Source organism: Mesocricetus auratus, unplaced genomic scaffold, assembly GCF_017639785.1.
Source record: "Mesocricetus auratus isolate SY011 unplaced genomic scaffold, BCM_Maur_2.0 Super-Scaffold_100004, whole genome shotgun sequence".
NCBI lineage: Eukaryota > Metazoa > Chordata > Mammalia > Rodentia > Cricetidae > Mesocricetus > Mesocricetus auratus.
The window spans coordinates 93,024,854-93,051,829 of record NW_024429189.1 but is presented as its reverse complement, the minus strand read 5'-3'; the positions used below and the strand labels follow the sequence as shown (position 1 = coordinate 93,051,829).

At 41.7% G+C, this 26,976-nt stretch overlaps 1 protein-coding gene across 1 annotated transcript in view; it reads left to right on the top strand.

Moving 5' to 3' along the window:
* The window catches only part of Atp8b4 (ATPase phospholipid transporting 8B4 (putative)), a 177,856-nt gene that overhangs the window by 44,241 nt on the left and 106,639 nt on the right, over nucleotides 1-26,976 (top strand). The window contains exons 7-8 of the mRNA XM_021226305.2: nucleotides 15,140-15,212; nucleotides 26,773-26,843. Of these exons, the coding sequence (XP_021081964.2) occupies nucleotides 15,140-15,212; nucleotides 26,773-26,843 (144 nt within the window). The remainder of the gene's footprint in view (nucleotides 1-15,139; nucleotides 15,213-26,772; nucleotides 26,844-26,976) is intronic.

Sequence of the window (26,976 nt, the reverse complement as noted above, 5' to 3'; positions counted from 1 at the left end):
CACTGAGTTACAAAGTCATCTTACTGTGAATGGCATGGAGACTTTCAGTTTACACAAGGGAGACGTCAATCTAAGTACTTTTACCTCCAACCACCTAGATTATGTATACGTTATGGTCACACAATTGGGGTCATGAATGATTACACTATGGTCATACCATTGTGGTCACATATAATTACATTAGGTTCATACCATTGTGATCACATATGATTACATTATGGTGAAACCATTGTGATCACATGACATGTGAAAAGATCTTGCAGATTTGAAAGGAAAACTTGAGGAGAAGAATCATTATATTTTACAAAAGCAATGTCAATGAGACATACTTTCACAGATTTAACAATGAATTCAAAAGTAAAGTCATGGGAATAGTTTGAAGTGCTGTTTGAATGCAGTGAATGTACAGAAATAAAATAAACCTTTACCCATAATGTGAATTCACGATAAAAGTATTTCAATAAGAGTTTCACTTTCAAAAAATTAATTGCATTTTTAAAAAGTCTTGACTTGGTCATTTCTTGGGCAGTTTCTGTTTTTCAGTTTTGCAGGCAGAAGGATCTGCTTGCCAAAGGGCTGACTTCTGTGTGCAAGCTGTAAAGTTATTATAGTTATTATAACAATTTTCCATCATATCCAATGACTATGCTGCATAGATAGGATTTTTAAGGGTTGAATTTGTAAAGGGCAACTATTTCCCCAGATGAGGTGCATCTTGATATAATAGAGAGTTGAAAAGCTTTCCAAACTCTGCACATGGAGTTTTCAGTAGCAGCCCTATTTTCTTTTAAGGGTTATGCAACACAGAGACCTGTTAAAGCTCCTTCAAAGAGCACTTACACAATAGCCTCAGAGAGTATGGTAGAGACCCCAGCTTTTGTATAGGGGTCTACATCACACAATATGAGATCCCGGCTTTTCCCCCCTCAAACTGTCCTCTGATCTTATACTTTCCTCCCCCTTCTGTGTTGGGGTTCAGTCTGGCTGGCCCATTGTATTTTCTCAGCATATGGGGATCATGTGTGCCTTCCTTTTGTTACTCAGTATGGCTTGAGTCATTCTTGGCTCTAATTGGATCCCATTGCTGGTGTAACCATTGCTCTTATTATAGGTAACAATGGGAGTTAAACTTACAGCAGATCCCATGTAATCTTTAAAATTTGGCTCATTTTTTCTTTATAAAAAATGATAGACTGAGGTTCAGAATTACCTTTGAAAACCCAAAGTTGAACTCCAAAGACCTTGGGGGTGTAAGAAGATTAACTTTAGAGATGTGCTTCGCTTTCAATCCGAGCTCAAAGCAATGTTCTGGCAGTATTTGATTGACAACTCACCCCCATTAGGGTTTCCTCACTAAAGTTTTCTACTATTGGATCTTTCAGTTCTCTGAGATACTCTTAATGGGTTCATTTTCTCTAAGGACTTTAAATTAGCACGTGGCTAGTCTATTATGCATAGAAACTTTAGAAAATTAAATGTATAAATAAAATATGGAAGTTATTTTTTGATCTTGTTTCCCAGGTTCATGTAAACTACTTACAGTTCATTCATGTTTTATGCATCGGTTGCCCTTGTTTTTGCTGTTTCTGTTCTATTCCACTGTGCAAAGTTCTCTTCAGACACAGTTGCAATTATACTATTTTCTACTGTCCTGACAGCCTATCTACCTCCCACCCGCAGAGTCCACCAGTTTGGTCTTATTTGGAATAAATTATTTTTTGCAGGTATAATTAAGATGTTGAGATAAGGAGATCCTGGATCAAGCTGTGTCCTGGACTGAACCACAAGTGTCTTGGGATAGAGAAAAGAGCACAATGTGTAGGTGGAGGCCCCACAGGAAGGAACTCATGGGCCACCAGAAACTAGCAGGGAAAGCAGACAGATTCTGCTCTTCCCCATTCTCCTGAGGGATTCCATTCTTGCTGACACCTTGCTTCTGGATCTCAAGTTTCTGGAATAGAGAGAATAATATTCTTCCCTTGTAAGCCGTATATTCAGGGTGATTTGTTACCACAGTCTGGAGGATGCCAAAGGCAGGCTAGTGATGTCTAAATTAGACCTAAAGACAAAAGAAGCTTGGAGATATCCTGGCTGAGAAAATGCCTGGTCGGTACAACGGACCAGTTGCTAAAATAAGGGAGCATGGGGAGGACAGAGGAAAAGCGAGCTGAATGCTGCTGGAGGAATGAAACCGACTCTAAACAATGGAGGAAAAAAGGCGCAGCATGGCATACAGACAAAACTGCCAGGCAGGGCTCGCTCTAGTCGCTGCCATGCAGGGCGGAGCTGGCCCACAGCGTTCAGTACAGACCTTGCCCTCCTAGAGAGACGATCTGAATTGCCCAGCTGACAGTTTGTAGTCACCCCAGTCCCATCTTGTGTCCTTGTCCCTCCCAGGAGTGTGTGTGTGTTCAGATTGGCTTGCCCTTCACACTATTAACTTTAAGGCTTCATTTCAAATCAAATGCACTTCTGGCTGGTTGCCTGAGGAGTCACACGTGGAATGTTGAGACTGGCGGGGCGGGGGGTGGGGTGAGGCCCTTGCTTCTGGAGAGGGGGTCTGGAAACCATATGAACTGTAAATAGTTTTAGAATATAAAAAATATTGCTTTCTGCCAAAAGAACTGATTTTCTCTCTTCCTAGATTTAGTTATTAAGTGTCTGTTGGAAATTACTGGCCTGATTGATCGCACAATCTGTTTTCTGTCTCTATCAGTGTCAGTTGAGGGATGTCGGCTCTGCAAATACTTGCTCAGTAGAACTAGTGTCTGGGATCTCTGAGCCAGGACAAATTTCTAGGTGCCTGATTTCGGAAGGAAACTTGTTTTCTTCCACATAACATTTCCTGATGAAATTTTAGTGAAACAAATCGTATAATATGTGTCTAAACATAGAACAAGACGAACACTCCACCTCCTACGTATGCCACAGGTACCCAGGGTCTGCTCTGCTTCTGGCCCCGAGGGACAGCTCAGCACGCATCCTGCATCCAATTTTCTTGGATGGCCTTTCTGCTCTTACTCCCGACCCTTCATCACAGAAGGAGATTTCAAAACACTTATCTTTCCTTATACATTGATTCGTGTGGCTAAGGGACCACCACTCTTACTGCACCCAGACTGGCAGGGATCCCCTTTCCTACTGTTTTGGGGGCTATCTGCTGATTCTTCATTCTTCTCTTTCTTCCTCCTCTCTCTCTGTACTTGCAGTGTATCTCTTTTTCTATCCCCTGCTGTTGAGTTCATTTCCAGGAAGTTTATGCCAATTCATTCTCCTGTCTGGACTATAATGAGTGTAGTGTTCCGACAGCATCATCATGACTTTTGAGTACCAGCTTTTAAAAATCTGGGTCAATCTGTTAAGTGTGGAGATCTGTCTTGCATACCTGATTTCGAGTGATGATGTTTTCCAACACATTTATTATCTATTTTTTATTTCTTTTTCTTCTGTGACTTGCCTATTTATGCTTATTATTTAATATCGGCCTGGATTTCTTTGTGCTCTGTTAGGGAATATATTTTAAATATTCTCTTCTAAAAACATTCCTCCAGTAGGAAGCAGTTTTGTATTCTAGGGAATTACCTAAGGGCTCTTATTTGCTTGAGTGGAACTCCTCCAAGTCGGATTAGGCATTGCTGAGTTTCCACATTCCTCCTTATTTTCTTCTCACAAAATAGCACAGATCAAATACATTCCTATTTTAAAACTTTCCCACCCACTCCTTCCATAGTGGCCTCTGTCTAGTCTAGTTTTTCTAGCACCCCCCTCCAGCCACAGCAGAGCATTGGCCTTTTCAAAACTCCAGTGCCAGCCTACAATCCTATGGCCAGAGAGTCTGGGAAACAGAAACTTTATTTAATGGCTGATCGAAGAAGAGGCAGACTCCCTTGGTTAAGTACTGAGCTGAACTCAAGAAAGCCAGAAACAGAGAGGGAGGACTGATGATCAAAGGGATTAAGACTGGGCTGGTTTAACCCCCAGAAACAGCTGACCAGACAAAGGTTAACTCTTGAATCCCAGGCATTAGCCTGGGAAGCCAGCATGGGACTGATCAAGACCCCCTGAATCTGGGTGTCAGTGAAGAGGCCTAGGGAATCTACTGAGCCTTGGGCAGCAGATCAGTACCCATCCCAAGTATACACACGGACTTTGGACTCCCATAGAACAATGTGAGGTGCACTCTCACCCTGAACTCTTGGGGAAGGGTCTAGGCCCTGCCCTATATGAAATGACACACTATGCACACCCCCATGGAGGGCCTCACCCTCCCTGGAGAAATGAGGGGATAACGGGGGGGGGGGGGGGAGGGCACGGGAGGAAGGGAGGGAATGGGAGAGGGACCTGGAACTGACTTGTGAAGCAACCTTGTTTCTTATCTAAATTTAAACTGGAAAATAAAATTAAAAAAAAACTCCAGTGCATTCTTTCCTGCTAGCTCCTCCCATCTACTTTGGTGCTGCCATGGCAACCGCAAGTGCTGCCATAGCACACAGCACATCTATCTAGAAGCCTCTTCAGAACTCTTTCTTGTCAGCTTCTTCAGAACCAACGGAACTGTGCTGGGTTTCTCCTTTGCTTAGTTCAAGTGTGACTGATAGTAGGTGCTCGTATTTGGGGAATTCAGCAGAGCACAGTCACCTTTTCAGCTAGCGAGGTGCATTCCGGACACAGATTACTCTGGAGACACTGGAGACTGAAGGACGTGAGCTGTAGGAGGTGCAGCTGGACTCTTTGGACATGTGAAATGTAAATCTGAAGTGTGTTCTTTATAAAAAAAAGAAGAATGCTTTTGTTTTCCAGCCTGGTGCATTTTATGTCGTAACCATCCACTGTGGCCCTCACTGCTTGCTATTCTTTGTGCCATCTCTCTTACACCATCTTAGGGTCTTGCCAGTAAGAATATTCATATGAAACTGCTTCTTACCTTTATTCCAGAGCTAACTGCGTAAATAAGTACACTTTATGAGTGATTACATGCACAGCTACTCCACACAAATTTCTACTTAGCAAGTATCTCCCAAACTCACAGCATGCCAGGTGCACTTCTACTTGTCAAGGATACAGAAACAAGCATCCAGGGATAGCCTTAACCTGCTTTCCAATGGAAAAGACAGTCATTTAAATAAACAATGTGATTCCAGGTTCCCCATGTTTCAGTGGAACACCCACGCACATGCAGTCAGCACCAACTGGACTCAAGGGATTAGTTATTGGGGTTGGATGTCCTGGGTGGGGGATGGAGGCAGGTAGTTAGTGGGGGCCTCTTGGTTGAAATAAGATTTTGTTCCAAAGGAAGACAATTATGGGAAGATCATGGATAAATCATAACAAGCATAAAAACCCAAGATTGGAAATGGTCTGAGTGATGATAAGGTCCATCAATGCTGGGGTACTGTAGAGTTCTGAGGAGCTAACAAAAGTCAGCTTCTATTTTTATATTTTAGGCAGAGTCTCATTCTATAGGCTAGGCTGTTCTTAAGCTCACTGAGTAGCTGGACTCAAACTTGTGGTTAGCCTCCTGCTTCAGTATCCAAGTGGTGAAACTATAGACACAAGTAACTGTTTAGTTGAGAGTCAATTCTTAAAGAAATGCTAATGTTACATATCATGAGAGGTCATGGAGGCTTTTAACAGTAAAATTGTAGTAATAACATGAAAACTTTTCTGGTTGCTGCATAGATACTGGTATACTGGACAGCAAAGGAAGACAAGTTATGTCCATATGAGATGGCAATGTCATAAACTTTGGTTGCATCAGGGAAGGCCATAAGCATAAGTAGGATTATCTTTTGTCTGCCTGTCTGCCTGTCTGTCTGTTTATCTAGCTATCTCCTGTTTACATGTCTTAAAAAATCTATCAATCATCTATTTATGTATATATAATTTTCATACCAACCTAATCTATCACAACATTTTTCTTTGTTGGATTTTCAAACACATAGGCACACAAATAAAACAGTATAACGAATCTTTATCTATATATTACCTCCTGATAGCTGTCAACAACTTCTTGATTTTTTTTGTGTTCATCCTCACATTTTGGTTTTTTTCATGATTTAATTATATATGCAAGCATGTGTCTGTGTGAGTATACGAGAGAGAGAGAGAGAGAGAGAGTGTGTGTGTGTGTGTGTGTGTGTGTATGTGTGTGCATATGGGAGCCAGAAGAGGGTGTGGGAACCCTCGGTGCTGTAGTTACAGACATTTACAGGACACACAACTTTTCATGTGTGCATTGGGATTCAAACTCAGGCCTAATGATTTTGTGACAACTACTCTTAACTGGAGCCACCTTTCCAGCCCCTCCTTTGGAGTGACAAAAGACAGAAAGTGAGGTTAAAAGGCTGAAGGGTTTGTTTTATCTATAGTCAGTTGACTCCATTGATGTTAGACCTGTAGTCAGGCTTAGAAAATTAAGACAGGGGTATATGCAGGAGGAGATTGCTCCCTTCATCTTTGTCAGGAAGCAAAATGGGGGTAAGGGTTTTGGGTCTGGATCCTAATGGCCTCCTCAAGATTCTCCCCCAGTGACCTAGCTTACTATTAGACCCCATGTACTAGTAGTTTCCTCGCTTCTCAGCAGCCCCACAGGCTGTAACCAACTCTTTAACAAGTGGGACTTTGGTGGGTATTCCTAAACTATGGTGGATTGGCTAGTAAGTAAAACAAAGTCACTTGAATCTATTGTTCTGGATATAAAGCAGAGAGAGTAAAAAAGAAGGGCAATCAACTGGGATGAATGAGGACTAGCCATAGACTCAGAACTATCACTAGAGAGTCTGTGATTGGACTGGTGGAGACAAATTCGGGAAGGGAGAAAATACAGGCATCTAGCATGCACAGTGAGCACAGATGGCTCCTTCAGTGACTTAACATAAAAGTCAATTTGCTATCCTTATGATGAAGTGCCTAGAAATAATAAAAATAGCCACAGCACTTTAGATGCATGTGCTACTTTATGGTTTGGAAATACTTTTATGGATTTGTCTCATTTGAGGGTTACAAATGTCATGGTAGATGGGTGCTTAAGTGTGTGCTGGGTTTATGCAACTTTGCAAACCTCAATCTAACAAACACTGTGAAAGACTAATAGGAGCCAGTTCACACAGTCATGGATATAAATTTAGTAAAATTCTTGAGCAAAGTCACATGGTTGATTATTGGCAAAGTGTATGTTTTGTGATCCTACAGCATGCACTCTTTTTAGTATTTTACATCATTTCTATCATAAGTAGGGAGCCAGTATTTTTTTCTGTTCATTTGTTTTTTCAAGACAGGATTTCTCTGTACTGTTTTGGAGGCTGTCCTGGAACTTGCTCTGTAGACCAGGCTGGCCTCGAACTCACAGAGATTTGCCTTTGGGGAGCCAGTATTTTATCCTTGGAGTACAAAAATAAATAATAAAAAACAACTCTAGTTTCTAATCCCTTCCAAACAGAATTTTGTATTTTCAGATATCAAGATCGTCTGTTATCTTCAGAAGAAAGAGTCATTTAGTAAAAATACCTAGTTTTTGTCTAAACAATCCACTATTACTTGCTGCCTATACATTGGAAACATGAGCTTAACTCTGTTTCTCCTCATAACAGAGGTGCCGAGGACACAAAACGGATGGTCTGATGGAAGGATGTATTATCTAGTGATCATGAACAGTGTGATTTATCCCGGTGCTGAGAGAAATGTGAATGATGTAATAGTTGAAGCCTCAGGGAGAGGGATATTTCATTTATGACCATAAGTAAATCCTTACTGAAGTCATGGTTCTGAAAAGACAAGTCTAGAGGGATCAGCATAATAAAGTCCAGGCATATAGTTTTCTGATGAGCTCATTGTACATGAGGGAAAGCTTGGAATATCTTGAGGACTGAAAGTTAATATATCCTTTATTAGACAGCCCCTCAGCTCTATCAATTTTCTCGCTGGACTACTGATGACAAATGCATGGCTAACACTCTAATAGTGAAGTCATTTTTTCTGAAGTGCAGGTGCTCATCATTGGGGATTGGAAGAATATTCATGCATTCCAAGTATTAGAGGACAAAGATGATTTACATGTATCCATTTAAGAACCAAATTTATATTTTCCACTATTTTCTAGATTATTTGGTAAATATAGTTTGTATCTAATGCTCCTTGTAGCCCTGACACTCAACATAGGGTCTAGCTTACAATGATGACTCTGGTCATATTAGGGTGGTCTTGAATTCATTAGTGGAGGATGATAACACATGTCAGTGGGTGGCCAACTACTCAAGAATTTTACTCGTATATTATCCTGTTTTTGAGGAACTTATATGAAAGTGAGTTAAAACTTTTTACCTAGAACCTGTTTAGAACTAAATACGCCTGCAGATCTAATAAGGGGCAAGACTGATAATCTCTTGGGGTTACTTTTAGTTAGACTTTATGTTAAGAAATTAGGGCTGCTGTTTCCAGAAACATCAGGTTCTCAGAGTAGAGCAAACCATGTCAAACCACTGAAAGGTGCTTTTTTTTTATAATCTCTGCTGGCCTGTCCCATTTCTACACTTAATATAATTAAGGTTACATGTAATCTGCTTTGGTAGACATCTGCTTGTCTGAGAACTTTCAAAAAATTATGAGGAAATATAACATACTTCCTTTATCCTGGAATTACAGCATTCAGAATTCTTTCCTGTGAGATGTGTCAATCAAATCTTGCCTACTGATCTCTGTGGATGCATTGTCACAGGTTTCTGACAGAATATCTCTGTTTCTCTGTGGTCAGTCTAGGGCATTTCCCTTGCTGCTAATACATGCAAGCAGATGCAATAATCTTCCTTTGAAGTAATTTTGAATCTCTTATGGCCTCATTCTGGATTAACCGTCTATTACCTGAATCCTTCTAAGAATTTATGGAAGCTAAAAGGGCTCTGAAAAGATTGATTCAGCGAAGCTCCTTTCATGTAGCATTCAGCAGGTTTATTGTTCAGGCAAAAACTAGTAAGTGAAGGGATTGCATTGCTTCCAAAAGGGAAGACTCAGGACTGTTCGAATGTTTCTGCCTCTGAATTGCACACAGCAGGGCTAACATGAATCAGGCAGGGCATCTCATGGCTGGTTGCTCTTCTTGGCAAATTGTTAAACTATCTGTGCTGTAGCACCACAGAGTTTATAATCTCTGCTTCTCTTTCCCCCTCCTCTTGGTAGAACCAGCAAGGAAACCCCTTCAGTTGCCCACCACAGCCTCCCTGTGTGATTATTGCCACTGCATGGGCATTTTTGCTAAGAAGAAGGAACAAAAAAGAGGGAGGCATCTGAATTCTTCAGAAGAAGTAGATTGTAAAGATATCAGCCTTTTGTTCATTCTCAGCATAATGAGATCCTGCTCATCAGTATATTTATTAGTCTTGTGGGGGCCAAATGTCCTCTTCACTCTAGAGTGACCTTGACAGTGCTGGGGTAGAAAAGAACCTCTGCTGTCTACTGACCATCTATGTAGGGACCAGGACTGCATGCTAACTTTGAACCAGCTGGTGTTGAGTACTGGAGATGTGCACCATCACCCTGCTCAAATTGCTTCAGCTCCTTAGGGCTCATTCTCTTTTTGAGCAGGTAGGTTGTATTTACTATAGAAAGTAAAGTAAGATGAGCAATAAATGTGGATATATTAATGGTATGAGTTTCATAGCCAGGCAAAGTTGGGTTCTGGTTGAAGCCTTGCTGCTTACATATAACCCAGAGTAAACTTTTATGGGGCTGGAGAGATGGCCCAGGGGTTAAGAGCATTGACTGCTCTTCTAGAGGACCTGGGTTCAACATCCTGCACACACATGGTGGCTCACAACTGTCTGTAACTACAGTTCTAGGGGGTCAAATATTCTTCTCTGGCCTCCTTGTGCATTATATACATGTAGTTCACAGATATACACACAGCCTGAACACCTATGTACATAAACAAATAAAGAGGAATGTTTCATTAATTTTTTGCACCAAACTGACCTATAAGTGTTAATTTATGTAATTCTGACAACTGAGTACACAATGGAAATGAAACGTCCCATTCCTTCTGGTTTCCTGAGTTTCTTTTCACCAGTTTCCTTTCACTCAAGCATTTCTGGAATGCCTTCATGGAGGCTTTCAAGGTATGGGTGTTGACTAGTTTTCATTAACTTGACACAAACTAGTGTCACCTGGCAAGAGGGAACCACAGTTGAAGAATTACCTTCATCAGATTGGCATGTAGGCAAGTCTGTGGGGGCCTTTTCTTGATTAATGATTGATGTGGGAGGGCCCACCCCATTGTGGGCAGGGACACCTCTAGACAGGTGGTTCTGGGTTATATAAGAAAGCAGGCTGAGCAAGCCATTGGGGCTAGCCAGTAGCAGCACTCCTCCATGGTCTCTACTTTCGGTTGCCCTGACTTCTCTTAGTTATGGGCTGTGACCTGGAAGTGTAAGATGAAACAAATCCTTTCCTTCCCAGGTTGCTTTTGGTCATGGTGTTTATCATAGCAACAGAACCAAACAAGAACAGCATGTTAAAATATATATGTAGACAACGATCATCATGGCAGATATCTCTAAGGGTGAAAGAGTGGCACACATACCTTGGCAGTTACCAATATCTCTCTAGTTGGACATAAGGCCCATTCAACAAGAGGAAAGCCATACCTGGGACTGGAAACCTAGCCAACCACCTAGTGCTAGTGAAGTCATGAATCTTACAGGAGAACCTACAGCCACCACTTTGTTAAACTATCACAACCTCTAATTATACTCTAAATATTTGTCATACTCACAGGAAAGTGTAGTCTTGATCCCTCGTCAAGGAAACTCAACTTTGCAACGAATGGAGACCATTACAGAAAACTAAAACTGTTAAGGGAAGCTTTTTCTTTGCTAGCTGCTTTGGTTTATCCCCCGCCAGCCGCCTGGGCTCTGCTGCGATGTAGTCCCCAAATAACACACAAGACGCTGTATTAATTATGAAGCTGTTGGCCTTGCTTGTTTCTTACTAGCTAGCTCTGACTTAAGTAATTACCCCATAATTGTTAATCTAAGTATGTTTCTTACCGGAGAATACTTCCAGGCTTCCTACCCCCATGGCGTTACATGTTGACTCTTTTGTGTTTCTCCTTCCCAGAGTTCTCCTGGCCTCCTAGTCCCTCCCATCTAGATTCCTTATAGGCCAGACAGTGCTTTATTGACATAAGACTTCCCCAACATCTCCTCTTTTCTGTTTAAACAAAAAGAAAGGTCTTAACTTTAACATAGTCAAATTGTATATAACAGAACAGTTCTCAAGTAAGAACATAGTTACAATATTTTAGTAAGATTTAAAGAAAATATCATCTATCTCATTCTTGTGAGTCCAAAGTCCTATATGTAGCTTATATTTTTTATCATAACTAAGGAAAACTATAATTATAGCTATCTGTCTTCAACTCTATCAAAGACCACAGAAGGATAATATATAAACACTAGGATTGACAGAGACATCTTACTGCCTGGACAGTCACCCGAAGTTCCTCTGTAACATTGGGGCATCCATCTTCAGCCCATAGGCCACAATGTGTCCAGAAGATTTCTCAGCAAAGCAGGAAATTTCAAACTGTCCATCTGCATTGGCAGTCTGTCAGTCATTTCTCTGTGTCCTGTAGAAATTCTCTTCCATGAAGCAGGAACCCTGTAAGACTGAGTTCAGCAGTCACTTTCCTGTGGGTCCTGCATGTCCAGATTATACAACAACAGTCAAGCAGTCCAGGCACAAGCAGTTTCTTGCCCAAATGGCTAATCTTGCCATGTTGAAAGCAAACTCCATAACGAGTTTCTTCGATGCCCAATTTCCTCTCAGACATAATTGGTGCTTCCAGGAGCAGACATTTCTCATTGTCAAGAAAAACCCTAAACCATTTTAAATGCCATTTTCTGAAGGTCTTTGAAAGGTTTGAAGACTGTATATTTATCTCAAATACATCTCTATATATCTAGAAAACCTAACTTACCTAACAATAATATCTGACTCTTATAAGTATCTATAGCCTGTATTTACTTATGCATTACTTTTTAAAAGATCAGTATAAGCACAATACTTAATCAAGAGGAGTATCAAGTCCTGTGCATTTGTCAATAAAGTACTGTCTGGCCAATAGGGAATCTAGATAGGAGGGACTAGGAGTCCAGGAGGATTCTGGCAAGGAGAAACAAGAGAGTTCGAGATGTAACCGCCATGGGGTAGGAAGCCCGGAACGTCTCCGGTAAGAGAAATACATAGATTAACAATTATGGGGTAATTACTTAAGTCAGAGCTAGCGAGTAAGAAACAAGCAAGGCCAACAGCTTCATAATTAATACAGCGTCTTGTGTGTTTATTTGGGGACTACAACGTGGCAGAGCCCAGGTGACTGGCTGGTGATAAACCAAAGCAGCTAGCAAGGAAAAAGCTTCTCATTACAGATAAAACAAATCAAAATACACAGTTGTGGAGCCTAGTGCCAATGGAATGTCTACAATACCATTCTCGTACCCAAGACTTAGGGAACACTGAAGAAGGGGGTGGGTGGGAAGATTGTAAGAGCCAGAAGATCAGGGAGTTTGCTGGGAGATTGTGTCTACTAAGAATGTCAGAAGCTACACCAATAAGTTCTCACCAATATGACACCCTAAGCAGGAGCTCAACAAGGATAACATCAATAGACATGCTAATAACGACAGGGAAAGCTCACAAGGCCCCAACCCTATGTGAAAGAACTTTAGGCTACTAAGGAATGCTGACACTAGGAGAAATAGTCTTTCCCAGGGAAGAGTACATTAATTGGCTATCCAAAATCAAGCGGTCAGTTCTGAAAACATAATACAAGTAACATACAGACTGAGCAGAGTGTATATATGTATGTAACAACAATTGATGAAAAAAGAGATCATGAATTTTAAAGAGAGCAAGAAAGGGTTATATGTGAGAACTGGGAGAGAAAAACAGGAAGGGGAAAATGGTGTGATTATATTACAATCTCAAAAAAACAAAAGAAAATGTTAAAAAAAACTTGCGTAAGACCACTCTTGTCTCAACGCATGGAACTTACCATGCACATACAGGCTTCTGAACACCCCTCTTTTAACTAACAATGGAACTTAGACCCATTTCATGTCAGCACATTTAGACCTATCATCTTTGGGTGACACCATTCTGCTGAATATGCCTGTAACAACACTTAGTTCTGCTGAACACGTATGATGTATGATTAAGTAATTATATCACGGAACATTAGTAGTTTCCAACTGAGTTCTGTAAATAATGCTGCACTGATCATCTTTGTATACTCATGTTTAAGTTTTCTTATAATCGGCTCTTTAAAGTGGGATGCCTATGTCAAAGTATGTGGGCATCTGAATTTTAAACAGATTCTTCAAATAGAGTAAATATACCAACTTTTCTGAATCCCAGGGTCTTTTAAAATCTAAGTCATGAAGATTAATGGAGATAAGATAACTGTTAATAGTGCTGTTACATAAAACAGGGCTAAATGTAAAATGATTTACATTCAAATTCCAGACTAATAGTAGTAACATTTAGTGTCCAACATTCCAAGTGTCACAAAGAGTGTGCTTATGTGTAAAATAATGTGTTATATCTGAAACTCAAGTGAGTGTAGAATTTGGAAGTAGGAGGTGTAGAATTTAAGAATGAAACTTAGCACAGTCCTAGCTTCTCCTTAAAACAGACACTTTCAGTAGAGACTGCAGAATATGTCAGTAGTGGTGCAGTTCCCATAAGCTACACAAGATGTTCTTCTCGATGCCATCACTTCATATCTTCAGTAGACAGTCCCCTGAGGAATGTCACTGATGCTGCAAGGAAGGCGTCCCCTGGAGAAAGCAATACTCTGTACTTTAAAGAGAAGGACGAGTGAGGTTTACAAGCATCCTCCATTCTCCCCAGTGTTACGGGCCAGACAGTACAGCAAAGCATGGCACTGAAAAAAAAAGATTCAGCTTTGGCTAGAGACAAAAATGCTACAGCTGAGATACTTCCAGAACAACATGTACTTGGACCCGAATTAAAGGACAAGACTTTGAACTCATGAGCCAAATGACCCAGCAGGGTTGATAGTGTGAGGCGAATTTCAGAGTGGTGTAAATATTTACATCTATTTCCAGCCTAGAAAGCAAATAAGTTGGGCTGGTTTTGAAAAGCAGCACAGTGGAGTTCACCTGATATACTGGGGACTCCTACCTTGCAGGATGCCTACCCTGTTCCAAGAAGTTCTAAGAAGCAGGATGAGAATGACCGGTTTGGGAAGCAAAGCCGTTTTACATTTCAAGAAGTTTGTTTTGGGAGGAAGGTGGGTCAGTGTTCCAGTATCTAGCTGCAGGTGGTCTGTTTCTTCAAGGCCTGTCTGGCTTTGGGCAACCCTGACTCACTTGTCACTCAAGGCTAGATCCAATGAATACAACTGCTTTTCCTCACAAGCCCTTTGTGAACTTGGTGAAGAGTGGGCATGAGACTCTATTACCTACACAGGCTTCAAGGAAAGCTGGCAGCTAGCTCATCTCTTTCTGAGTCGCTAGTCCTAGGCTGGTAGAATGCCACCAAAGTCACCCTTCCGCAGCAGCACTGTGGGAACTGTGTAGGCATCTTCATTTGGTCTTTCAGGCGTTCCTTTATCACCCGTCTTTCTTGTCCTTTCCAAAATTGTAACTTTTCCTTTTCTCTGTGTTTTTTACCTATTGCCCTGAGCTATTCCTCTTTGCTGCTATCTTCTCATTTCCTTTTTGTGTCTCATTAAATGGCTTCTGAGACAACGGGAGTGCTGTTCCTGTACTCACTAGTTGAGAGCTAGAGATGAATGTATGTACATGGATTTTCTGAGAGACCATGGAGGTTTATGAAAGTGACATCCAGCTGGCATCATGGCATGGTCTCACAGACCCTTAGCCAAGAGTTAGGCATTTTGAGCTTTGTCTTGGTGTGTCACTACTCACTGGTATAGACACAAATTATTTAACCTCTCTGACACCCACATTGCTCATCCATTGTGAATGAGTCCCTTGAATTTCCCATTTTAGCAATGTCTGTTCTGGTTCTTCTACTTTCTTATGTGCATATAGATACAACCCTTGATTACACTTTTCATTCTTCTCCACTGTTGAACAAAATATTTCTGTTCTTTCCTCAGACTGCAGAATGAAAAATGGATGAATGTTAAAGTTGGAGACATCATTAAATTAGAAAACAACCAATTTGTTGCTGTGAGTATTCACTATTGTATGACTCAGTCTCAGGTTAGAATAGCACACATTGATTTATCTATGCAAATTTAGTAAATCTGCAATTATCTAGAGTCACCAAGGAAGGACTGCCATTATCTGTTAGTAAAAATTCTCAACTATAAATACTTTAGAAGACATGATTTTCAATGACATAATGATTTGTTTAATGCTGAGGGGCTCTCTCCCTGTTTGTACCCTTATGGAAACTTGCACAAAATCAGAGCTACTTAAATCAATATGTGAATTATTTATGTAAATAAGAGTTTTAAAAATGCTCTGGAGTACCCTAAAATAGTTTCATACACTGTGAATGCTATTTCTTTCTTTCTTTTTTTTTTTACAATAAAAAAATACTGTCCACTGGTTTATTTGTTCAAATGTGCAATAGGCTATTTACAAATAAGTAGATCTCCAATGATGTATATTAAAAATAACAAATCTATCAACTGTTTGAAATCTAAATGAAAACAAATTATTAAGGCCCATTTGATCTGTGAGTTGAAAACAAACATTCTGGTGTAATAACAGATTCATTTCACTTTTGTCCCCAAAACACATGAGCACCAAAATTATCAAAGAACATTTAATATTTAGTAAGATGGGAATGTAAAAATGAAAAATAGGAAAAAGTGTTTTCAATAGGAAATCTTTGGAGATCATTTTACCGCAAATAAAACATTCTAACCACACTCATGGTACACATAAATACTAGTAGCTTACAAGTACTCAAAATGGAAGCGATGTAAACAATGGGTATTAAATAAATGAAAGGTATTTAAGATAAACAAGATAGAACAAAACAGTGATTAAAAAACGAAGCGGCTATCTCCACCCACAACACAGGATGAAGAGAACAGAGACCAGATTTCAACCTCCCATTCACTAGGATGAAGAGAACAAAGCCCAGATTCCAACCTCCCATTCACTAGGGTAAAGAGAACAGAGCCCAGATTTCAGCCTCCCATTCACTAGGGTGAAGAGAACAGAGCCCAGATTTCAACCTCCCATTCACTAGGGTGAAGAGAACAGAGCCCAGATTTCAGCCTCCCATTCACTAGGGTGAAGAGAACAGAGCCCAGATTTCAGCCTCCCATTCACTAGGGTGAAGAGAACAGAGCCCAGATTTCAGCCTCCCATTCACTAGGATGAAGAGAACAGAGCCCAGATTTCAACCTCCCATTCACTAGGGTGAAGAGAACAGAGCCCAGATTTCAACCTCCCATTCACTAGGATGAAGAGAACAGAGCCCAGATTTCAACCTCCCATTCACTAGGATGAAGAGAACAGAGCCCAGATTTCAACCTCCCATTCACTAGGATGAAGAGAACAGAGCCCAGATTTCAACCTCCCATTCACTAGGGTGAAGAGAACAGAGCCCAGATTTCAACCTCCCATTCACTAGGGTGAAGAGAACAGAGCCCAGATTTCAACCTCCCATTCACTAGGATGAAGGGAACAGAGCCCAGATTTCAACCTCCCATTCACTAGGATGAAGAGAACAGAGCCCAGATTTCAACCTCCCATTCACTAGGATGAAGGGAACAGAGCCCAGATTTCAACCTCCTATTCACTAGGATGAAGAGAACAGAGCCCAGATTTCAACCTCCCATTCACTAGGATGAAGAGAACAGAGCCCAGATTTCAACCTCCCATTCACTAGGGTGAAGAGAACAGAGCCCAGATTTCAACCTCCCATTCACTAGGATGAAGAGAACAGAGCCCAGATTTCAGCCTCCCATTCACTAGGGTGAAGAGAACAGAGCCCAGATTTCAGCCTCCCATTCACTAGGATGAAGAGAACAGAGCCCAGATTTCAACCTCCCATTCACTAGGGTGAAGAGAACAGAGCCCAGATTTCAACCTCCCATTCACTAGGGTGAAGAGAACAGAGCCCAGATTTCAACCTCCCATTCACTAGGGTGAAGAGAACAGAGCCCAGATTTCAACCTCCCATTCACTAGGATGAAGGGAACAGAGCCCAGATTTCAACCTCCCATTCACTAGGATGAAGAGAACAGAGCCCAGATTTCAACCTCCCATTCACTAGGATGAAGGGAACAGAGCCCAGATTTCAACCTCCTATTCACTAGGATGAAGAGAACAGAGCCCAGATTTCAACCTTCCATTCACTAGGATGAAGAGAACAGAGCCCAGATTTCAACCTTCCATTCACTAGGATGAAGAGAACAGAGCCCAGATTTCAACCTTCCATTCACTAGGATGAAGAGAACAGAGCCCAGATTTCAACCTCCCATTCACTAGGGTGAAGAGAACAGAGCCCAGATTTCAACCTCCCATTCACTAGGGTGAAGAGAACAGAGCCCAGATTTCAACCTCCCATTCACTAGGATGAAGGGAACAGAGCCCAGATTTCAACCTCCCATTCACTAGGATGAAGAGAACAGAGCCCAGATTTCAACCTCCCATTCACTAGGATGAAGGGAACAGAGCCCAGATTTCAACCTCCTATTCACTAGGATGAAGAGAACAGAGCCCAGATTTCAACCTTCCATTCACTAGGATGAAGAGAACAGAGCCCAGATTTCAACCTTCCATTCACTAGGATGAAGAGAACAGAGCCCAGATTTCAACCTTCCATTCACTAGGATGAAGGGAACAGAGCCCAGATTTCAACCTCCCATTTACTAGGCTTGTCTGTTTAGCTTGCATCCATTACACTCCTAACAGCCATTCGCCGTCAACTTAAATAATACTGTGCCCTCTAAGGAGAAGGAGCAGGGGCAGAGAAAATGCCAGGTCCTTCTTGAACCTCAGGGCCAGGTCTGCTTAGGCCAAGGAACTGTGGGGTTGGCCACAGCTGTGCCTTTCCTCTGTCCCTGTGTGGCCACCGTGGGTTTAGCACATTTTGGGGAAGATAATCAATTTGGAAAGCTGTCCTGGAGATAATAACAATACAGTATTATCATGTCTCCTTAATTTCTGACTGGAACTAAAGAGGGCTTAAACAAACGTCTTAAGGAAAAAGGTAGAATTTGTGCAAAGTTAACAGTCACAACAGAACATTTACCAGCATTACAGTGTTGTTTTTTTTTTGTCACAATAATACTTTTTAGGAGTGTTCATGTTTTCTGCCGTAGGACTAAAGGGGTGTGTGTGTGTCTGTAAAAAGAATGTAAAAAATCAAAAGCCAAAAAATGATTACAAAAGTTTTGTTCAGCAGGTATGTTTCAAGCCAGGATTAAGCAGGTGCTACACAATGTTCAGCAAGATGTGTTCAAAGGCAAACATTGATCACATTTTTGTTCACAGCTCAATCTTAAAGGAGTCCTGTGTAAGAAAACCACTTGGAAAATATATACTTGCATGGACTTCAAAAAACTGATCATACAAAAAAGTTTTTGAAAAATAAATTAGGCAATTAAAAACATCCTTTCCAGTGGGGCTAGAATCAGGATGTGCTGGCAGAGCCATTGCTACCACTTTTGGATGCTTTTCTTAATATTGCAATTGCTGCTCTTAAATGCAACATATTTGAAGAAAACACACTAAAGACAAAATTCATGTTACAATTCTACATTGATAAAAGATGAGTTAGTGAGGATTTTGCACATCAAATGCATCATAACTTATGTTTGCAAGAAACCAGGGTTTAATTTCTTAAGTAAAAGTCACTTCACTCACTAAATGTAGACAATTTCAGGTAAAGCCAAATTTAAGGTGATAAAAATGGTACAGATCAGAAACTAAAAATTCAAATTATTATAGTGGTTGTATCAAATATATATTAGACCACTTACAAAAATTTTTGGGTTGTATGCAATTTTCTGAATTAAACTGTATTCTTTATTAAAGTCCAGATTTTTCTGTTTTTTTTGAAACAGGATTTCTCTGTGTAGTTTTGAAGCCTGTCCTGGAACTCACTCTGCAGACCAGGCTGGCCTCAAACTCACAGAGATCCTCCTGCCTCTGCCTCCCGAGTGCGGGGATTAAAGGTGTGTGCCACCACTGGCTAAAGTTGCAATCTTTTATGACAGAACAATATGGCGGTAAAATCTCTTTAAAAGAACAACAACCCAGTTGAGAGTGCTGGGCACCCCCTCTCAGAATCAGTCTTCCATCATTGCACCGTCTGTGCCTCCAGAGTTCGGAGGAGCATGCGCAGAGGAGCTTCGAGGTGGATAAGCAGATGAGCTCATACTTCAAGTGGCTTATTCTCTGGCAATCTTAAGGTTTTGGAAAATAGCTGGGATGCCAAACAAAAATAAACAAGATGTTGTCAGGACAGCCAAAACAGAGGTCTCAAACTTTGTGCCCTGTGGCTTGAACCTCTAAAACAGGATGGTCTGCCAGGGTCTCATTCATAATTGATTTACTTTTACTTCATGTGACTTATTTTTCACTCAGAAAATATTGGGGACATAAAACTAGGAGGTGAAACCTAGAAGAGGACCCTCTGTAGGTGGGGTTGAGGTAGATGGTTAAAAGAACCAGTTGGGAGCCAAGTCTCTTGTTTACTGTTGCAGTGCCTCCCATGAAATGGGTCCCAGGAGGCAAGCATAAAAATGTATGTTGAATTTTAATTACTCTGTATTCAAATGCCTACATATGATCTGTGGTTCCCCACATTGGACACAGCATCTATTAGGGAGAGAATGCTTATGATCGTCTCATTGTCATGGTGGAGGGATAACACCAAATCCACACTCTCAATACCGTGCATGCCCTCACCCCTGCCTCTGGTAAAGTGCCAGCAAGGGTCTTTGGTTCACAGTCCCAAAGCCCAGTCTCTGTGTTGTCAGCTAAAAAGATAACACTTTAAAAAAATCTCCATTCTTCTCCACTTGTCTCTTTGGTTAAAAGAGAAGAAGAGGACCTCCCAAATTCCCCAAACACCACAGCACCTCATAACCAAGTCACTTCACTCAAGGTTTGTCCATGTACAGCTATTCCATACCTATATCTATGAGTAGTTTCAGAAGTGAGCAAAGTTTTTATAGATGATTGCTATAATCACCAGAGACAACTGGTGTTCCTCTCTGCTGCCTGGAGGCAGGGACTGCCAGGGGGCCTAGTCTGGGAGTGGTATTCATGGTTCCCTAGAAAAGACCCACCTAGGGCTTTTTATCCTGGAGTAGACCCTTAGGAAGCCTGCTCATGAAGATAATGACCACAGTAGCTAAGACATTGCCACGTCATATTGTATGCTTGTTTCTTGCTAGCTCTTATAACTTACATTAACCTGTTTTTCTTCATCTACATTTTGCCTCAGGGCTTTTTACCTTTCTTTCCTTCTGTTTGTCTTACTGGGTGGCGGCTGCGTCACTGACTGGCCCTGGTCATCTCCCTCTCCCCCCCCCATTCTCTTTCTCTTATTCTTTTCTCCCTTCTCCCTTGTCTTCTCTCCTACTACTTATTCTCTCTTCCTGCCAGCCATGCCTGTTCCTCTACTGCCTAGCTATTGGTTATTCAGTTTTTTACTAGACCAATGGAATGCCTTAGGCAGGCAAGGAGGATCAGCAACACATCCTTACATAATTAAACAAATGCAGTAAAAACAAATGTAACACGTTTTTGCCTAGTTAAACAAATATTCCACAACAGTATGTGTGTGATCACACATGTATATGCAGGTACATGTGGTTGTACAACTAGTGTGCTAGCCTAGAGGAAACATTAAATGTCCTCTTGTGTTCTTTCTTTATTCCCATGAGACAAGGTCTTTCACTAGATCCAGAGCTTGCCATCTTTCCACTGGGCTGGGCATGTGCAAGTCTCAGTGGTTGGTAGCTCTGGGGTTGCAGAGGTGGGTGGTCACACCTGGCTCATGGGTGCTAGAGATCTGAACTCAGGTCTTTTTTGCTTGTGAAGCAATGTTCGTAGGCACTGGGCCATGTAGGCAGACTTTTTGTGTCCCACCAGTTGGCTCCCAAATAACCACACAGAGACTTAATATTAATTATAACCACTTAGCTGATAGCTTAGGTTTGTTACTAACTAGCTCTTACAACATAAATTAACCCATATTTCTTATCTAAGTTCTATCACATGGCTCATGGCTTATTACCTCATTTTTTACATGTTCTGCTTCTTCCATATCTGGCTCAAGACTCCTCAGACTCTTCCCTTCTTCTCAGTGTCCTCCTATTCTGACTCTCCTGCCCAATCTCTTCCTGCCCATCTATAGGCCAGTCAGTTCTTTATTAACCAATGAGAGTATACATATTTACAGTAATACATATGTACAAAGATTACTTCACAGTAGGGCCATCCCCTCAGATCCTTTTTTAAAATTTTCAATGAATTTTTTAATTGAAAAATTTTATTGCTAAAAAGAAAAACAAAGTGTTATTCAATGATTTTCAACATGTGCTAGGTATGAAATTTAAAGTTTGAATTAATGTTACCTATAGCCACACACCCCATCACGCCCTATTTTAATTGTGAGCTTTTTAAAATTCATGATGCATCAATTTAAAAAAATTGTATTTTGCACTGAAAGTAAAGACAATGTACGTGACAGTAAAGATAACATACATGTTGGTGAAGATGAAGAACTCTACAGTTTAGAAAATCCTGGGAGCTCTTGAAGTGGTGTGTGCTCACATTGGTTCCACAAATACATCTTTTCCTCTGATGGAACTGGCATCCCAGTGATCACCAAGATGTTCTGAACACCAACAAACAAAGCAGACATCCCAAACAGAGTGTGACATTTCTGTTTCTCATAGCTTTCATCCTAATGCCCAGCAGCCACCAGAGCTGAGTGTTTCTCTTGTAATCAGGGGCTCTAACGTTGCTGCTAGTCTCCTAACTTGAGCATTTTCAAGGATGGTGCCAGGACTATAGCTTCTGGTTCTTCAATTGGGCATGGTGAGACTCATGACTTCTGATGCCCACTGACTGCACATGAATTAGTTCAGTTCACTGCTGGACATAGGGGATGCCCTTCTCCCTTTACTGCTGGGCGAGATAAGACTTACACAGGCTCTTTGTCCAGATGTCAAGAGTGGAATTATTCCCCCACTGAGTTTCGGAGAGAATGAAGTGATTCAATTATGAGAGTGTTTCATAAGTTCTTAAAGAATTTCATGGCTGTGGGTTGATATTCTCTGATATTTTCTCCTTTAAGTCAATACTTATGCCAAATGGACCCTGGAGACACTGTCTTTGATTCTGAGGACTTAAAGATATCCAGTGGATTATTCGCAGGTTTCCTCTGGTGGGAATACTGCCTTTAGATTCTGTTAGGTACCTGCTTGGGTTTTTCTCTTGCCCATGGAAGCTGGGGAAAGGTGTTTGTGCTGGAAAATTCTGCTTCATTTGTGGGAGTCATTGCTGAGTCCTTGCACCAATAGCTGGTGAAAGAAGACTAGTGAAGATGGAAGTTTCTGTCCCGCCAGATATGGCCATGTCCCTCCAGGTCCCACCCCCCTCAGCCCCAAATAAGTACACAGAGACACATTAATTATTAAAATGTTGACTGATGGCTAGGACTTCTTACTGGCTAGCTCTGTCTTAATTATTAATCCATTTCGATTAATCTGCGTATTGCCATAAGGCTGTGACTTACCTGTAATCTGGCATGTTACTCGTCAGCAGCTTGGCGTCTCTCTTTCTGCCTCCTCACTTCTTCTTCTCATAGCTCTGCCTATCCTTCCTGCCTGGCTGTTGACCAATCAGTGTTTTATTCATCAACCAATAAGAGAAACATATGCAGAAGGCCATCCATCAGACTAGGGGTTAATGGAAGTTTGGTCTGGTCCAACTAGGCACTTGGACAATAACGCCTTTGCTTCCTGTTCTATATCTCTGCTGTGCCCTCGCCACGGGTTGCTCACACCATCTCTGACCAAAGGATGGCCGGGGACTGGCAAGGTTCTTGCTACAATTCTCTTGTTTTTTCCTTTTCAGTATTATTGCTGAGTGCTCTAGAAAGACCGACTGGGTGCCTACAATGTACTCTGCTGGATGCTGTCAATCCCTTCCGTCCACCAGCCTCCTTAATGATAATTGGAGAGACCTCTAGGGGAGCAGTAGGGAAGAGGGGATGAGCAAGGAGAGGAAGGCCAGAGATGGCACAGGCACAGATGACAATAGAGGGTCCAGGAAGAGATGGCGCAGGCACAGATGACAATAGAGGGTCCAGGAAGAGATGGCACAGGCATAGATGACAATAGAGGGTCCAGGAAGAGGCAGGAAAGTTGCTGTCCAGGGAGACAGAGTAAGAACATGAGGCAGGGAAGCCTAAGTCTCTGGAAAAGTAGGGTAACTGCTGGTTGAGGAAACTGACCACTAGGTGGCAGTGGTACCTTAGTGGCATATTCTGAGATCTGCTCCTTGTTTACCACAAACACAGCTGAATTCAATATTGAGCAGTGACATTGCATCATTATCTATACCGAGTTTTGAAGCAAAGCAACACCAGGTACCAAGGGCATCTTTATCTGTGCATTGTAAAGATTTTTTTTTCATTTTAGTCACTCTTTATTCCTGGAGCACACCAGTGCTATTACAATTTATAAGCTAAAAAGGTAGCACAAAGAGATTACAAACTCCTTCAGATTGGCACAGCGAGGTGACCGCCATGCCAAGGCCTGGGTTCCATCTTTTGACTCTACCTGGTTCTTTTCTCCTATGGTGCTCTGTTATTTTTTTTCTTAAAAATTTTATTTTTAACTTTAAATTCAAATTAGAAACAAGGTTTCTTCACATGTCAATCTCACGTCCCTCTCCCTTTCCCTCCCTTCCTTCCACCCCCTCCCACCACCCACCCAATACCCCCTCCTTTCCCCAGGGAGGGTGAGTTCTTCCATGGGGGTGTCCATAGTCTGTCATTTCATCCAGGACAGGGCCTAGACCCTCCCCCAAGAGTCCAGGGTGAGAGTGCATCTCACATTGTGGGATGGGCACCCAATGTCCATTTGTATGCCAGGAATAAATACTGGTCAACTACCAAAGGCCCCATGGATTGCCTAGGCCTCCTCACTGACACCCCCATTCAGGGGGTCTTGATCAGCCCCATGCTGGATTCCCAGGCATCAGCCTGGGATTCAAGAGTTAACCCTTGTCAGGTCAGCTGTTTCTGGGCTTAAACCAGCCCAGTCTTAATCCCTTTGGTCATCAGTCCTCCCTCTCTGTTACTGGCTTTCTTGAGTTCAGCTCAGTGCTTAGCCATGGGAGTCTGCCTCTGCCTCCATCAGCCACTGAATGAAGTTTCTGTGTTCCAGACTCCCTGGCCATGGGATTGTAGGCTGTACTCCCCAGATCTATGTCTAAAATCCATATATGAGAGAGTACATGCCATGCTTCTCTTTTTGTGACTGGGCTACCTCACTCAGGATGGTTTCTTTCAGTGTCATCCATTTTCCTGCGAATCTCAGGATTCCATTGTTTTTTTTTTTTCTGCTGAATAGTACTCCATTATGTAGATGTACCACATTTTCTCTATCCACTCTTCGGTTGAGGGACATCTAGGTTGCTTCCAAGTTCTGGCTATTACAAATAGAGCTGCTATGAACATAGTGGAACAGACATCCTTGTTGTATGAATGGGCATCTTTTGGATATATGCCTAAGAGTGGAGTTGCTGGGTCTTGTAGGTTTATTCCCATTTTTCTGAGGAATCTCCACACTGATTTCCAAAGTGGCTGAACAAGTTGGCACTCCCACCAGCAATGGAGGAGTGTTCCCCTTTTACCACATCCTCTCCAGCATAAATTATCGTTGGTGTTTTTGATTTTAGCCATTCTGACAGGAGTGAGATGGTATCTCAGAGTTGTCTTGATTTGCATTTCCCGGATGGTTAAGGATGTTGAGCACATTCTCAAGTGCCTCTCAGCCATTTTAGACTCCTCTATTGAAAATTCTCTATTTAGTTCTGCAGCTTACTTTTTAATTGGATCCTTTGGTGATTTGGAGACTTGCTTCTTGAGTTCTTTGTAAATTTTGGAGATCAACCCTCTGTCAGATGTGGGGTTAGTGAATATTTTTTCCCATTCTGTGGGTTTCCTTTTTGTCTTGCTGGCTGTGTCCTTTGCCTTACAGAAGCTTCTCAGTTTCAGGAGGCCCCATCTATTAATTGTGGATCTCACTGTCTGAGCTACTGGTGTTATGTTCAGGAAGCTGTCTCCTGTACCAATTCATTCAAGGGTACTACCAACCATTGTAAAGATTTCTAATTATACATGATTACAATTAGGGAATTTTAGATTTTGTTTAAAATTGTTCTTTTATCCTTAAGACAGAGAGTCATAGCCTCAAAGAGTGTTTACATTTTTGCTGTCATGCCTTCTGCTAGAACATACTGAAACTTAGATGTGTGACTCTGGATCAAGATGAACCTGTGCCTCCGCACAGGATTAGGTAAACCTTGATTCTAGAGTGGCCTACAGTTGGACTCACTCTCTGTGTGTAAATACATGGAATACACTGAGGAGCTCCTAAGCAGTGTCTGCCTTGACTAGCTTCTGTGGTGATTCCTTCAGAGTTGGGGAGGAGCCACCATGATGCAACCACATTTGTTCCTCTAGGAGCTGTCACAGGGACTTCATTTAGATAAAAGTACACTCATCATTTCCCCCACCCTGATTTTAGTTGGTAATGTAAATAATCTAGACAATTAAATGAGTAGATGGATTTTGAACTTAACATTTAAGACTTGAAGATAAAGCAATTGTTATGTTTTTCAAAAATAAAAGAAGATTTTTAGATACTTGGACTGTTAACATATAGACATAGAAAAATCTTTAGACTAAAGTTTCTTAATAAGTTGCTGAAACTTAGGTCAGTCAGTTCTCTTTAGGTGAATCCTTCAGAATTATATTTATTTTAAAATAAAAATTTAAATTCGAGGAAAAGAACAGTTTTCCAACCTGCCAGAATTCTAATACTGAAATGTGATGTCATTTTGAAGCACAGTGGACTGTGGAGTAGAGGGGCGAGCGGTGTGTTGTTTGAGCGGCCCTGTCTTCCTCTGTGTGGTGTCTGAGGGGTCCTGTCCGCGGCCGTGTGGTGTTGGGCAGCCCTGCCCACCGCTGTGTGGTGTCGTCTGAGCGTTTTCTAGTCCACCCTCTGTGCTCTTTGCTTGGCCTCACTTTCTCTCCTCTTTCCCATGTCTTTCTGTTTTCCATCATTTCCTCACCTCTACCTTTTACTTCCTCGCTACTCTTGTTTGACTTCATTTCTTTTTCTCTCTGATTTTCCTCCCGTTTTATCTGTTCCTCCTTCATCTCCGTTGTTCCTTCCCTGCTTTGAACTGCTCATCTGCCAGCACATAAGGAGTGTTAATTAGCTTATTTATTGAAAGAGATGTCTGCTTCTCATTAGAAATTATTGAATCCAGAAAAATGGAATTTGTATATGATTTTCAAAAGCAGCGATGTAAATCACTAGTGATTTGCATGTTGCCTGGAGCCCCGTTCCTGCCTTGAGGGACATGATGGCAGGGGCGAAGGAGTAGGAGGGCCTGCCTCCCTCCTCCGGGTTGCTGAGGCTCTGTGGCTGCCGAGGGGTGATGCAGGACAGAGCGGTTGCAACAGTCCTGATTCTTAAGTATCTCTCTGTCATGGTTTCTCAACCAGGCCGACTTGCTGCTTCTGTCCAGTAGTGAGCCACACGGTCTCTGCTATGTTGAAACAGCCGAGCTCGATGGGTAAGTACTAAGTCAGGGAAGCTGGTAGGCTGATGTGTAACCTGGATGTCTTCGGAAGACAGACACATCTTATTCTTTAGTTTCTTGTGAAACATAGAAATCCAAGTTGTGAAGTCCCTTGTTATTTCCTTGG